Here is a 14,245-nt window from a genome sequence, read left to right on the forward strand (position 1 = left end):
GGGTTATTATTTTCTTAATCAGGAAGTTCCATATAGCAGAAGGAAAAGTGGGTTATCATTTTCTTAATCAAAACATGTTGCATGTTTGTAGATTCTTTCATCACAAGTATACAGTCAACAGGGATGTATGTACAGAGATATGTGAAAATTCTTTAACCAAAGATAGTAATTTTATCCAATTTTCTTTTACAGAAAACTGATGAAGCAGGATGGCTGTAAATGACAGATACTTGTTCACTTTTTAAGCCAAAGAAAGTAGAGTTAAAGTAGTCAGGGAGGGGAATCTAATCAACCAGCATGCATTTGAGATCAGTAGGAGAGGAAAGTGCAATTTTAGTGGAGAACAGGCGTGCTAGGAAATCATAGGATTGTCGTTTTCCGGTTTGTACTGATATCTTCCTTGTTCCCCGCATTTCAGTCTGGTCTAGCACTTTTAGAGGTGAGGTCATCCTTCAATGGATATTTTTATAATGGTTTCTGCTGGGTCACTAGAATCAATGTCAGCCATCAGATAACATGGAATGCAATGTGGCAGACATCCAAAACACCTATGGCCCACAACTATTGGTGTTTAAGTTCATATGCATGAAACTTTTTCTACAGTTAAACTTATTTTTAACTGACAAGAAATCCCTTAATCAAAGGCCCAAGGATTCCAAGTGAAAAGTTACTGACAGGATTACTTTTAGAATCCTTGTTAATCCTTAACTACAAGTTCCTGCATTCCTTTTCTTTTGTTGAACGAAAAGCTAGGAATGCAAAAGATTACAGCAAGCGGTTACTCAAAGGCCCCTCAAACATCTCCATTGTCAGCAATTGTGGAATCTGCTCAAAGATGACACCCATTTATTCTCTTGTGCAGGCAAAAGTAAGCACACAGGCGGTAGCCGAGTGCCATGGCAAGTAAAACCCATACTTCTTGCAAGCCACCATCAAGGTTAACTGTGTCAAATGAAGGTGAATTCTGCAGAGTCTTGCAGCCACCTTTGCTTTGACATTCATATAACTGATCTCCAGAGTATTGCACTTTCAACAGAAGCCTAAAGCCATAGTACATAAAGGATAAGTACTTCATCCACTGCATAAATTTTGGTATGTGCTGCAAACAAAACAACATTCTATATATCTTAGTCATCTTATCACAGCTGCAATTTTTTGTTTTTCAATGAAGACTTGAAAGCAAATTATAATAGCAGTCTTGTGGTACCTGAACGTAGTAACCTCCTGTGAGGAGAAACAACATCAATATTAAAGAGGCAATCATCCCAGCCCTTTTAATACTCAAAACTGCAGCTCCGAATAGCTCTCCTGCCCCCTAATTTTTTGATTTGGGTAATGAAGATTTCATTAGTTTAGTAAGACTACAAGAAGAACTTTCTACTTCTAATAAAAGCCTAATATCTGGGAGTGCTCGACTTACTTGGCTTATAACAGCTATCAACAAGATGGTAAACAATGTCAGGAAGAAGCAAGGGACGGTTCTCTTAAAGCCAGCCATGAAGTACAAAATCAACATGAAAAATGTAGGATAGAAAACATGTGCCACCATGTCACAAAGAGTGCTGCATGCATAGTATACACTTAATCTGTACATGTCTGCTTTCCTTTCTTTCACCAAATAGACCTTTTCGAAAGGAAAAACATATACTGCTCCAAATAGTGATGAAGATGTCCAGAAAATGCAGATGTAGAACAGCAGACCAACCTGAAATAAAGAGTGGGGATAAAGCAATTTATACATATTGCCTGAATAATGTAATAGGATTAATGATTTAATATACTGAGGAGATGGAATGTTACTTGATCCCTCAGCTGAGCCTCGGTTGCAGCACTGGATTTCCACCAAAGAAGGCCTAGCAAGACTGCAACTCCTACTGATTGTACTAGTCTTAGCTTATCAAAGTAATCCCTCCGCCTCTCTCGAAAGGTTCTCTTAGATATTATCATGAACTGTTCCCACCAAGTCATTGTCCAGTCTTTCTTAACTTGAACAGCGAGTCTAAGATGCTCTGGTGCCTTGGTACATTGATGACTCTCTTCCTTTTCTTTTGGCTCCAAAAGAGTTTTGTATTTGAGTTGAAGATACTAATATAATGTAAAGACAAAACAATGTTTGAGTTGGAGAAAATGAAACAAAGAAAGAGATCAAACAAGTAACTAAATTGTTAGAGTCTAAAAGCAATTATACTTTGATTACAGCCCCGTCAGAATCAGCAGTTCCTTGAGATGCCACTAAATCTTCAGGGAGAGTTATGTCATTCACTTGGCCAGTTGCTAAATCGAGCAAGAACTCCGCTGGATTCATTGCTATTTCGGGGATGAATCTCAAAGATGAAAAATACTCCATGGACTCTCTTGCCTTCCCACAGTAAACAGGGTAGCCTTCTGATATCAACAGAAGTTTGTCAAACATGTGAAACATTCTGCTGGATGGCTGGTGAATTGTTGTGATAACAGTTCTCCCTGCCTGTAGACCATAAAGCACAATCTCGACTCATTTTTTTTTATGGGAACGTGTAGTATTTTGTAGATATTTTGGTCAAATGATGGATTATACATGCACCAACTTGGGATACCTTTGCAACTCCTTGAAGAATTTGAATAAGTTTATTGGCTGAGGTGGAATCAAGACCTGAGGTTGGTTCATCAAGCAGCAACAATGAAGGATCAACAAGAATTTCATAGCCAATACTAGTTCTTTTTCTTTCTCCTCCTGATATTCCCTTGACCAATCCTCCCCCAATTCTTGTGTGACGACATCTGTAGTTCATGCAACAGATCAATTAGAATGCGGTAAGTCATAATCTTCCATCTGAAAGCTCTCCAGATTACTCCTATGTGGTACATATACCTTTCAAGACCTAGCTCCTTCATAATCATCTCTACTTTTGCATACTTCTGTTGCAGGCTCATGTCACTAGGAAGTCTCAGGAATGCAGAAAAAACTAAGGTTTCTTCCACTGTTAGTTGAGGGAGCAATATGTCATCCTGCGTCACAAATCCAATCCTGCGAAAGAAGGAACACTTTGAAATCCATTGAATGACAGAAAATAAAAGCTTCTGTTAAAATTGGCTAACCTTCGCTTAAGAGCCGGATTGTAAGGAATGTCATTGTATGTTATACTTCCTTTAACATTATCTGTCAATCTTCCTCCTATTATCTTTAACAAGGTTGTTTTGCCACTACCTGAAGGACCCATCAGAGCAAGGACTTCACCAGGGCCAGTGCTGCCAGTTATACCCTTCAGGATCTCCTTGTATTTATCTTGCTCCAAGTTCAGCTGCGAGGCTACCTTTGACACTACTGCCTTCACTGGGTTGATGCAGGCTGCTTGCCCATTTGTAACCTTATACTCCACATCTTCAAACTTCATTGTGAATATAAGACAAACAAGATCATGAAAACTGTTGTTTACAACAAACAAAAGAAAAGAAAGAAGATCAACTAAAAAACCTGATTACTACCTTCAGAAAGATTGGGAGTGGGTGATCTTTATTAGCATACACAGCGTAGTCCTCTATGTCGATCCCTGAGTACCTGTTTCTAAGGTAAGCCTGAGACATGAACTCTATGTTATGACCAAAACCATTGCTTCCTGCAATCTGCATAGACCCCATTGTTGGAGGTGACAATGGCATGTCCTGAATTTCACCCTCTTTTCCAGTTTCCATGTTTAAAGACAATTCCCTAGAATCTTAGTTATAGCTTGTGTATATATGTTGGGGGTGGTAAGTCAAGTGAATCAACTGTGATGAACCAAATGCTTGCCTATATATTGAGGAAGAGTGTTGGCTGGTAAGCCACATGCTTTCCATTCCATGCCTGGCCTTGTTTTATCTACCATAGCCAGCAGAACATGCCAAGAATATGAATTGCTTTATGTCTTTTTTCTTTTTTTTTACTTATTTATTTATTCAACCAAGATTGCAACTTTACAGGAAGTAACATGTTGCAAATACTATGTTAACAGTTACCCAGAGTTGTAACCGAGTCAAACCAAACGACGACGTTTCTGCTTCCTCCGTCAAAACGACAGAGTATGGGTTTTCTTGAGATGCCATTTGCCCTCCTTTCTCTTTCTAAAAAAAGGGGGGTCAAGCTTTTCTCCTTTTCCAACAGCAATGGAAGGGTCTCAAGAAATTACGCTCGACTCTTTGGGGCGCTTCGGGGTTTCGATCCCAGAAAACGTTTCGTCGTTTAACGACTTAACTCCGACGACGCTGATTTCCATCTGTTGCCAATCACTTAACCTCCTCGGAAACATCAAAGACGAATATGGAAACGACATGTCGTTTCCCAGTTCAGTTGAAGATTCTGTCTCAATGGATGACAAGTTCGGGATCTGTTCGGACATCTCATTGGCTTTTAAGAATCTGGGTTATGTTGGTGACATTAACTATTCCAAGGTAGTGTACTTCTTATAACTTCAAAAAGATTACATTTTTTCTTTTTTTTATTTATGTGAAATTTGGAGCTGAATTTAAGATTGGGTTGGTTTATTTTTGTTAATTTTAAGGTGAAGTTATAAAATTTTCGATCTTACAGTTTGAATTTCTTGTTGGTTTTGATGGCTTTAGCTGAAAGATGTTAACTTTATAGCTGAATTGATTTGTGAATCTGAATTATGCCCTGAAAAGGGAAACTTTCTTTAGCTTAATCCAGATTTATAGCTTTAATTCACATTAGGAGTGAAGTAATATTTGTTTTCTCAGGTGGTATTCAGATCGTTAATATCTCACAGTAGTATAACTTAAAGCTCATAGTTGTGGAGAAACTGTGTTGTTTAACCTTTCTGCATCTTCTTTATTTTCTTTTGATTCTGGTTGTTGCTATACTTATTGTTCTGAAATTATGCTTAGAACAAATTATATGTGTTGCTTACGGCAGTTCTTGTATCCATCAGAGGAGGACTCGTATATGTTGGTAAGGTTTTTGGTGGAGAGGTTTTCGGGTTCATCTGAAGCTGTCAAGTTTTCTGCCAAAGGGAATGTTGGTATGAGACAGAATAACTTTGAGAAAATTTCAGAGTACTTTGCTCAGGAGCCCAATAATGAAGAAGTAGATCTAAATCTTCAAAAAGTTGAAGCCATCTTGAAAGATCTTAGAGTAGATGAATTGTTGGAATCATCCAGCCTCAAGACAGATGATGCACCTGTAGCTGTCAATGACCCCCTTAGGGTGCATGATATGCCACAGACTGAGTTATTTAGTGAGTCAACTGCAGAAGTTGTGGAATCAAGAAGTGGTGCATCTGAAAATGAAGAAACTGCAGATCAGAAAGACGATGAACATGTTTCAACTTCTCACAAAGAGTCCAAGGTGCATTTGTTTGACTAATCTAAATTTTAAGTACATATTGGCTTCAATTAGGTGCTGCATCCCTATAGTTTATAACATCAGCAGTAAAGCAGGTCTTAAATTTGGATATGGAAGCCACAAAATAATTTACAAGTGTATTATACATTAACTTTTATTTAGAAAGATAGGTCTTAACAGGATTAAAAACAAGAAAATATTTATTGTTCTGTGTATGCGTGTATCTGATATCCATTGTTTAACCAGATACAATATGAAGCAGAAAACTTGCTATCTCAAGAAAAGGTGCTGAAGGAGGAACTAGGTGCAAGTGCTTTACAAGTGCAGCATCTTGAGGAAGAATTTGGATTGTGGAAGGCAGCCGCAGATATGGCATTTGATGAAAGCCATCCTATGGAGTTTTTCCTGGAGCAGCTTAACAAGCAAGTTGATGCCAAAAAGCATAATATTGGGGAATTGGAGTCCCAGTGGTATAATAACATCATTCACAATAATCTTTTTGTGCTTTTCATGGTCTCCCTTTTCATTATGCATGGAAATTGATGCAAGTTAGTACTAAGAAAGATTCCCAAATATTCAATCACAAGAAGAGTCCAATATTGCAACAGAATACTAGCAGCGGTGTCAACTTGGCTTCTTTTTTCCTCTGCAGGGATACTTTCCGGAACCCTCTTGAACAGAAAAAGAGAAGTTTGGAGGAATGTCTATACGCAAACAATCCAGGGGCTCAAGAGAAACTCCAAAAGTTGAGAGACATTGAGCTGGATATGCAGTTTACCTTATCTGAAATTAGGAAAAGGTAGGTTATTGGAACCAAAGTATAGTATCTGTATATATTTGAACTTTGTTGTCGTTCCCAAGAATAAAAAACAAATCTCGAGGATAATTTTATCATTGCTTTTGTCTGCAAGATGAAACAGTGTAATCTTTGTCATTTCCAGCTGTAGGGTCTACCACCTTCTAAGAAATCTCCTCTTCTACTGGAATCCTATGCATATCTTGTAATCAAACTGGAGCTATTTGATGATGTCTCTAATTTTATTACAGACTTGATAGTTTGCAGTAAAAATGTTACAAGAGAAATGAGCTAGGTTTTGCCGCCCAAATGTTTACTCACTGTCATATGATTCAGCTTTTACACAATCCATAACTTAGTCTGCCTTGTCTTATAGTTTATATCTTGTTGATTCTATAGGGAGGAGGAACACTTAGAACTTTCAGCAGACCTCAGGAAGCAGCCCAAAGTGGCATCTAGGAGATCCTATACTGAGAGGATAAAGGAGATCACAAAGAACAGTGGCAAACTAGACACTGACATAGAACGCATCTTAAGAGAAACTAGGGAGCTTCAGTTAGAAAGCAATTCCCTTCAGGAACGCCTTCATCGCACCTATGCCGTTGTCGATGAAATTGTCTTCAGGTATGAACTGACTGCTATTGCAGCTCTTATCTTACTCTCCTTTCCCATCATTGCAGCCTTACCAAAGGTGATATAGTAAATGAAAGTGAAACTATATGCTGTTTTATCCTTAAAAGGTTAATGTTTATATGCAGGGAAGCAAAGAAAAACCCTGTTGGGCGACAGGCTTATAGGCTGCTCACTAGCATACATGAAAGCTTTGAGCAAATCTCTGAGAAAATTCTCTCCACTGATAGAATTCGAAGAGAAATGGCTGACCATGAAAAGAAACTAGCAGCCATGGCTTCCCGAAGCTAAAATGTAGACAAGGTACAAGCTGATCTTGATGCCATTGTGAAGGAAAATGAGTACCTGGGGCAGTAACTTTATGACAATTGAACCTATTTCTCGACACTAGAATCCATTCTTTTTACTGAAGGTGTATATTGTCTTTACTTGGTTGTAACTATACTTGAGTTTTGGAATTCAGACACAGAAAGTTGTAATCATCATAAAATTTGAACAACAAAATTGCAACTGTGGCCATTATTGTACCCTTTGTTTGTCTTCTTTAGTTTTGTACTAAATTCTAATATATTTGTTAAACAAATTGGAATCGAAAAACAGTGAGGCCACCGGCCTGGTTGAAACTGTATCATATTCCTCATGCACATTTAAATTATTGGTAATTTTAGCCCATTTTTCAATGGAAGAGCTGTTTGATCGAGATTAAGGAGTGCCATTTGCAACATTCATTCAAAGGGTATTGATTTCTGTTGGTCTAGCTTGTCCTAGAGTTGTTCCTTGTGGAAAGTGTCTTGGAAACAATTCTTTCTGCAGAATTCACATCAATCTACTATTGGTATTTTAAGACATTCAATAACATTTCAAGCTTAGTTAACCAAATCATATACTAATGAACATGAACAATAGTGTCAAAATCCAGTTCACATCAGTTTTTCTGCATGTTTTCCGAATTTATGGAATCAGAGATGCGTACAAGTTTGGGATGCGTATATTTGCAGCATGGATGTTGCACCAGGTAGGCCTTGCCTTGGTTGTTGAATGAAAGAGTGGGGACAGACAGAAACCTTACCTTTACCTTCCATTGTTGAAACATCAATTTTATTCAATTGGATTCTTGAAATGGAAGCATATCACTTTCATTCAACATCTGTTTGTTATTGGCCATCCACCAATTACCAGTCCATTAAATACCATGTCATCCAGGGGTACGATACTAAATAGTGGGCAAAGCCTAAAAGGCAAAAGCCCCACAATTTCCATCATCCTCTGGCCTCTTCCAGGCCATTTCGCTCTCTGTTAAAGGATCAACTACCACCCATGAATATGCATCTGGAGTAGTTAAAAGAAACAAGGTTTTTAACAATGAATGAATCCAACCCATGAAAGTTCTGAGCTTGCAATTTACACAAGCAATGTGGCATCAAAACCAATAGAGTTGCCTCCATATCCTGGACAGCTACACCATGGGATTGTTATTGGCTCATTTCCAGAGAGTACTTAACGGTACTAGATGCACATAGATTGACTGTTTCTTGTCTAAAAACAAATTTAATAAATGATGTTTCCTTAACTTCTCCGGAAACCCATATCAGATCATGAAAAATGAAACATGTATGTACCATCATTGGGGTCTTTTTCAGTAAGACATTCTGACATGTGGCAAGATGGTATCATTCTATTGTTAGGTGCGTGCTCATAGCGATATCTCATCTTATAATTCAAATTTCAATTATCAGTAACTAACTTTAGTAGGACACTTGTCCATGTCAATATAAACTCTTTGTTGTATAGTTCAAAAAAAGCTTCATTTATCTTCCTCTGATTTATTATACAAAACACAGTTTTTGGTTTTTCCACCTTCATCTGATTCTGTGTTTTGGTAATGGGGTTCGTGTGTTAGATATCATTGTTAATCCATTTTGATAATATGTGAACCAAAACAGTTGCAGTTTCTGTGTTGGCATGGGGTGGTTAGATTCCCTATTAGGTACAGAGGGAAGAAAGTTTATGAAACGGAAAGACAGTGATGCAGGTGAAGCAGGTTTGTCTGAATCCTTAAAGCTACACTGTCATATTCATGTTTCATTCTTCATAGACAAGATGTTTTGGTTCATGATTTTGACTTGGCTGCATTATGATTATGTTTTTTTCTGCCTGTAAACATTGCCTGAGAGGTGGTTAACATTGATCTCCTTCATTTTATTCAATGTCTGCCATGGAAATGGGTATTTTTCTTTCCTTGATTTCTGCTATACCTTCTGCATTTTTGACTTCATTGATCATGTTCTTTCTGTCTTTTGTCATGAAACATTTTGGGGTGATTAAAAAATCCATGCAGCCGGCTGGAGACAAAAGGGATTTGCTTATATGCTTGTAATTAATTAACAATTACTTGATCTTGACCCTCCTCTGTGCCGCCTTCCCTACTTGGTCTCCTATTGGCTTCCATAGAAGTTTTCTCAGGTCCCTTTCTCCAAAAAACATGCCCATTTTCTCTGTTTTCCAAGTGATTTATCTTGTCATGAACTGCTACTCCAAAGTAATTATGCAGCCTCAGTTTTGATTGTTCGTTTCAGTGATTCATATCCTTATTACTGGTTCATCTTTTGGAATAAGGAATTATCTCCTGGTCACGGGGATTTAACCTTATGTGGTTCAGGAAAACAATGAATGTTTTACTTCTGCTAAATGGTCTGAAAGGTAGCCTTATCTGCTCCTACTAATTTGCCAGAAGAGTTGCTCTTATTCCTAGATCATGTTATTTTCCCATTTTGAGACCTGGATTAAGATCTTAATACATTTTTGGGGCTCTGATCAATCAATCACCCAAGTCCTGAAAGGCTGAAGCATTTTCTCCATTCAAAATGTTCATTTGTTGAGTTCTCAATCTGCTAAATATTCTCTCTTATCTTTAACTTGGGAAAATTCTATTTTTCCAGGTAGAGCACTGGAAGAGCTCAGAGGCTCCCTCTACAATGAGCTTAGAACTTCAGAAGGAGCCAAGCGCCAACAGCAACAATTTTGTGGACCTGTGGTTGCAATGTCCTTCAATTTCGTGGTTGCTGTTGGGATTATTCTCACAAACAAATTAGTTAGTTCCCCTATCTGGTTTTTTCATACATGTGCTGTCATGTTCATTTTAGAATATTAAGCAGTGTGCATAAGTTCTTGATGGAATGCCTAGCAGGCTGAAGAACCCTCTGCTGTTTTCGTTTTAGACTTTATAATACTTTGCAAGATGTTCAATAAGCGTCTTATACAAGTCAAATCTTGCTTTCAGGTGATGGGGAGAGTTGGATTCAATTTCCCAATCTTCCTAACCTTAATACATTACTCCACAGCATGGATCTTACTAGCATTTTTCAAGGCATTGGCTTTGCTTCCAGTTTCCCCTCCCTCTAAAACCACTCCTTCTTCTTCCCTCTTCTCCTTGGGTGCTATAATGGCTTTTGCCTCAGGCCTCGCTAATACCAGCCTGAAGTATAACAGGTCTGCTAACCCAGATTTGAATCAGCTTTCTGAAATACTAACTGTCATTACTCCTGTTTCCTCACCATTCAGCTCATGTGCAGTGTTGGTTTCTACCAAATGGCTAAAATCGCAGTCACTCCTACCATTGTTCTTGCAGAATTCATTCTCTTCAGGAAAACCATTTCTTTCAAGAAGGTGAGTAGGCAATCCTCCAAGGACTCCCTTCAATTCTTTCCAGTTATTTGTGAAGAATCTACTGAGTTCATGCTTCATTCCCTTCAATCATTTTTCAGGTCTTGGCTCTAGCAGTGGTCTCGGCAGGTGTAGCAGTAGCCACTGTAACAGATTTAGAGTTCAACCTTTTCGGTGCATGTATTGCCATTGCTTGGATAATCCCAAGCGCCATAAACAAAATCCTCTGGTCTAACTTACAACAACAGGCCAACTGGACAGCACTTGCGTAGGTTACAAGTAACTGCCATGTTTTTTTCTTACTGTTACATTAAACAACAAAAATGATCCACTGAGAAAATTCCCCGAGTGGCAGGCTGATGTGGAAGACAACCCCGATCACAATTTTCTTCCTACTAGCCCTGATGCCATGGTTGGATCCACCAGGAGTGCTGTTGTTCGAATGGGATCTAAACAACTCAACTGCTGTTCTCATCTCAGCTCTACTCGGTTTCCTCCTACAATGGTCTGGTGCGCTGGCTTTAGGGTGAGTGCAGAACCAAGTTTCAGACACCATTCTTTTCTGTTTTTTATTTTTTTCTGCTGGTTTGAAGCAACTAATGGCAGGCTCCATGTTTTTTCTTGTAGAGCAACATCTGCAACCTCTCATGTCGTGTTGGGACAATTCAAAACCTGTGTGATACTTCTCGGAGGGTACCTGCTTTTGAATTCGGATCCAGGGCTTGTGAGCCTTTGTGGAGCTGTTTCTGCTCTCTGTGGAATGTCGGTTTACACATCACTGAACTTGAAAGAGTCGAATGACAGTTCAAGCAAGCAGCTTCCAATGCAGAATCCTCCACCAAGAGCCAATATCAGTGACAATGTCAGTGTCAGTGAAGACTCAACAGTAACAAATACTAATGTTGTGTAAAAATGTAGATAAAAGGAGGAGGAGGAAGACAACACTACAAAGGAATGGGGGAAAGACTTCAAAACAGAAAAAAGGCAAAACAAGTCAGCAACATATTTCCCCACCAGACATCACCCTGATAAACCTGAGACGCCTTCAATATTTACACTCCAAAAGGCAGGCCAGAGTTTCACCCTCCCCAAAGTTCCTCCATGTGTTTCTACGTTGCATCCTTGCAAGATTATAACAGTTCTGTAATTAGTGTTCCAAATTATCCGTGCATATTCAGTATTTAACAGTTATAAACCCATAGTGCACTGCAGTCCTCACCCAAAAACACCATCAGTTCAAAAGAGCCTGAAAACAGAGCTAATCAACACAAAAAGGAACCACAGCTGGCTAAAAAGAATCATAGCATATTCATCTTTACACTTTAATGTAAAGTGCCATATCAACACATGACACTATGTGAGGCTATACATTATATAGATAATAAAAAGTAAATCTAGAATTGATTTGTAGCTAGCTAAGATCGATATTAAGAATCATGTTTAACTTCTCATCAACCAATTCTTTGAATATACATTAATAGAATGGCAATTACACAAGGCTGAGAAGACCCAAATTTACAAAGAACAACAGCTTTACAAGAGAAAAGCATATATAGAATCTTGATAATTATAATAATAACAAAAAATAAATAAAAACAGAAACACTAAGACAAATAATCATGATTTGCTATGGGCCTTCTTTCCATGCATTAAACTTGGAATCTCAAAGGCTGCTTTCCATGCTTGGGGCCTTCTTTTTTTAGGGATGCATGAGAATTGTCTCAGAACCTGTTACATTTTATTTCTAGTGTCAAGAAGTAGGTTCAATTGTCTCAAAGTTGTTGCTCCAGGTACTCATTTTCCTTCACAATGGCATCAAGATCAGCTTGTAGGTAGCTTGTCTACATTTAAGCTTCAGGAAGCCATGCCTGCTAGTTTCTTTTCATGGTCAGCCATTTCTGTTCGGATTCTATCAGTCGCGAGAATTTTCTCAGAGATTTGCTCAAAGCTCTCATGTATGCTAGTGAGCAGCCCGTCGCCTGACAGGGTCTTTCTTTACTTCCCTGCATATAAACATCAACTTTTTAAGGAAAAAGCAGCATATAATTTCACTTTCATTAACTACATCACCTCCGGGGAGGCTGCAATGATGGGAAAGGAGGGTAAGATAAGAGCTGCTATAGCAGTCAGTTCATAGTACCTGAAGGCGTTCCTGAATGGAATTGCTTTCTAACTGAAGCTCCCTAGTTCCTCTTAAGATGCGTTCTATGTCAGCATCTAGTTCGCCACTGTTCTTTGTGCTCTCCTTTATCCACTCAGTGTAGGATCTCCTAGATGCCACTTTGGGCTGCAGAACAATAAGAATAGCAACAACCAGAATCAAAAGAAAAGAAAGAAGATGCAGTAAGGTTAAACAACATAGTTTCTCCACAACCATGGGCTGTAAGCCATAGTAGTGTGCAGATTCCCAAGACAGCCAACCAACCAAGCCTAACGGATTTACAACCAAAACAACACAGTATAGCAAAATAAAAAATTACTTCCAACAGTAACTTGGAAAAATAACTTGGTAACTAAAGTGAAAACACTGGTAAACAACTTTAAACATAAAACGACTTGATCATCTCCTCAAAACGACATTACTGCTCCTCCTTCTTCAACCAGCAATTTCTGCTACCTCCAGTCTTTTAACTTTGCTTGACAGTAAGATGAAACCATTTTTTCAACAATGGCCTACTGCGAATGCAAGCTGCCAAAAGTTTGTGTAACAAATTTTTTTTCTCTGTGTCAGTAAATGAAACTCCATGGATGGAAGCTAAAGCAGACCAGTGAAAATTGGAGGGAGGATGCAACTCTATATAGGCAGATTCTAACCTTTTTTTTTTCTAAAGTTTCAATTATGAAATAGAAATTAAGCAAATTTATTCTAAAAAGAAAAAAAATTGAATGAAAATGGCCCATGCCAAAACCAATTCTCTTTGCAAGTACTTCATCATGTGTGCTTCTTTTGATGGCTCAGTGAGTTGGGAAAACAGACAAAATCCTTACACTGATGGCTCAGCAAAGGAGGCTGGGGCTATTCATTGTTGCATGTGCAACAGTCAATCAAGAATCTCGTTTGGTCCTACTTCTTCCCTCTATAGCTTGCTTTTGCTTTTCATAAGATGGGAAAAAGGCAGGTAGTGGTGCCACTCCTGTCATGGTGACCACATAACCTATAACACAGATACTTGGTCGTCAACACTATTCTCACATCTCCATTACATTACCTTTTAGAGCTACTACTGGCTGGCATGCATATCTCGCTCCATGTGTTTCTACGTTGCATATTCAGTATTTAACAGTACAATCATAAACCCGTCCTGCAGTGCAGTGTTTCACCAAAAAAACCATTGAGTTCAGAGGAGCCTGGAAAACAGAGCTTATCAACACAAGTAACTAAGCACAGCTGGCTAAAAAGAATCAACAAAGCATATTCAGTACTACCACGTGGGTACCTGCTGCCTCATCAATTATACCATCAACTCACCCCGCAATCCTGCATACATAGAGCTGCATCCCGACTGCTCTGGTTCAGTAATTAGTGGCAATATTTACCTGGGGAGCCCACTGGGGTTTAAATATGGATGCATACAAAACTTAAGGTGAAAGGTAGTGGGGATGAGGAAAGTAATTAAGGGGAATTAATGGCTGCCTGAAAAAGATGAACTGCTTGTGTGGCTGCAGCAACATGTTATTTACGCCTAAATAACTTATGTATTTTGTTTAGGCCTAAACAAATTATGAAATAATAACACTTATACAACAGCATAACATGTTATCTAGGCCTGGTTGGTGTGTCTGTTGTGGAATGCTGACTCCTGAGAATGAAATTCTTTAAAAAGCATCTTTCTACAGGG

The 14,245-nt window shown here is 38.6% G+C and overlaps 4 protein-coding genes across 11 annotated transcripts; 2 read left to right on the top strand and 2 right to left on the bottom strand.

Moving 5' to 3' along the window:
• On the bottom strand, nt 616-3,672 carry LOC18593238 (ABC transporter G family member 26). Its single transcript, XM_007020365.2, has 9 exons — nt 3,466-3,672; nt 3,079-3,368; nt 2,852-3,007; nt 2,577-2,760; nt 2,189-2,467; nt 1,801-2,085; nt 1,421-1,705; nt 1,208-1,315; nt 616-1,099 (listed from the first exon to the last, which is right to left on the bottom strand). The coding sequence occupies exons 1-9, from the start codon at nt 3,670-3,672 to the stop codon at nt 830-832; spliced, it is 2,064 nt and encodes a 687-aa protein (XP_007020427.2). The 3' UTR covers nt 616-829.
• Nucleotides 4,090-7,374, top strand: LOC18593239 (coiled-coil domain-containing protein 22). Its single transcript, XM_007020366.2, has 6 exons — nt 4,090-4,407; nt 4,889-5,320; nt 5,564-5,787; nt 5,970-6,116; nt 6,513-6,737; nt 6,872-7,374. The coding sequence occupies exons 1-6, from the start codon at nt 4,123-4,125 to the stop codon at nt 7,032-7,034; spliced, it is 1,476 nt and encodes a 491-aa protein (XP_007020428.2). The 5' UTR covers nt 4,090-4,122; the 3' UTR covers nt 7,035-7,374.
• On the top strand, nt 8,535-11,603 carry LOC18593240 (uncharacterized membrane protein At1g06890). 3 transcript variants are annotated; one of them, XM_018125079.1, is made up of 7 exons: nt 8,535-8,784; nt 9,683-9,834; nt 10,024-10,232; nt 10,316-10,409; nt 10,508-10,674; nt 10,762-10,932; nt 11,034-11,603. In XM_018125079.1, the coding sequence occupies exons 1-7, from the start codon at nt 8,706-8,708 to the stop codon at nt 11,314-11,316; spliced, it is 1,155 nt and encodes a 384-aa protein (XP_017980568.1). In that variant the 5' UTR covers nt 8,535-8,705; the 3' UTR covers nt 11,317-11,603. The 3 variants fall into 3 exon arrangements, with proteins under 3 accessions (XP_017980568.1, XP_017980570.1, XP_017980569.1); XM_018125081.1 differs by lacking the exon at nt 8,535-8,784 and adding an exon at nt 8,895-8,968; XM_018125080.1 differs by lacking the exon at nt 8,535-8,784 and adding an exon at nt 9,023-9,443.
• LOC18593241 lies at nt 11,269-13,691 on the bottom strand. 6 transcript variants are annotated; one of them, XM_018125083.1, is made up of 3 exons: nt 12,946-13,330; nt 12,547-12,693; nt 11,846-12,409 (listed from the first exon to the last, which is right to left on the bottom strand). In XM_018125083.1, exons 1-3 carry the CDS (start codon nt 12,952-12,954, stop codon nt 12,278-12,280), a joined length of 288 nt encoding a protein of 95 aa, XP_017980572.1. In that variant the 5' UTR covers nt 12,955-13,330; the 3' UTR covers nt 11,846-12,277. The 6 variants fall into 6 exon arrangements, 2 of the variants coding, with proteins under 2 accessions (XP_017980572.1, XP_017980571.1); XR_001928867.1 differs by lacking the exon at nt 11,846-12,409 and adding an exon at nt 11,269-11,527 and having other exon boundaries at nt 12,547-13,373; XR_001928865.1 differs by lacking the exon at nt 12,946-13,330 and adding an exon at nt 13,616-13,691 and having other exon boundaries at nt 11,846-12,693.

Source organism: Theobroma cacao, chromosome 7 (assembly GCF_000208745.1).
Source record: "Theobroma cacao cultivar B97-61/B2 chromosome 7, Criollo_cocoa_genome_V2, whole genome shotgun sequence".
Classification (NCBI taxonomy): domain Eukaryota; kingdom Viridiplantae; phylum Streptophyta; class Magnoliopsida; order Malvales; family Malvaceae; genus Theobroma; species Theobroma cacao.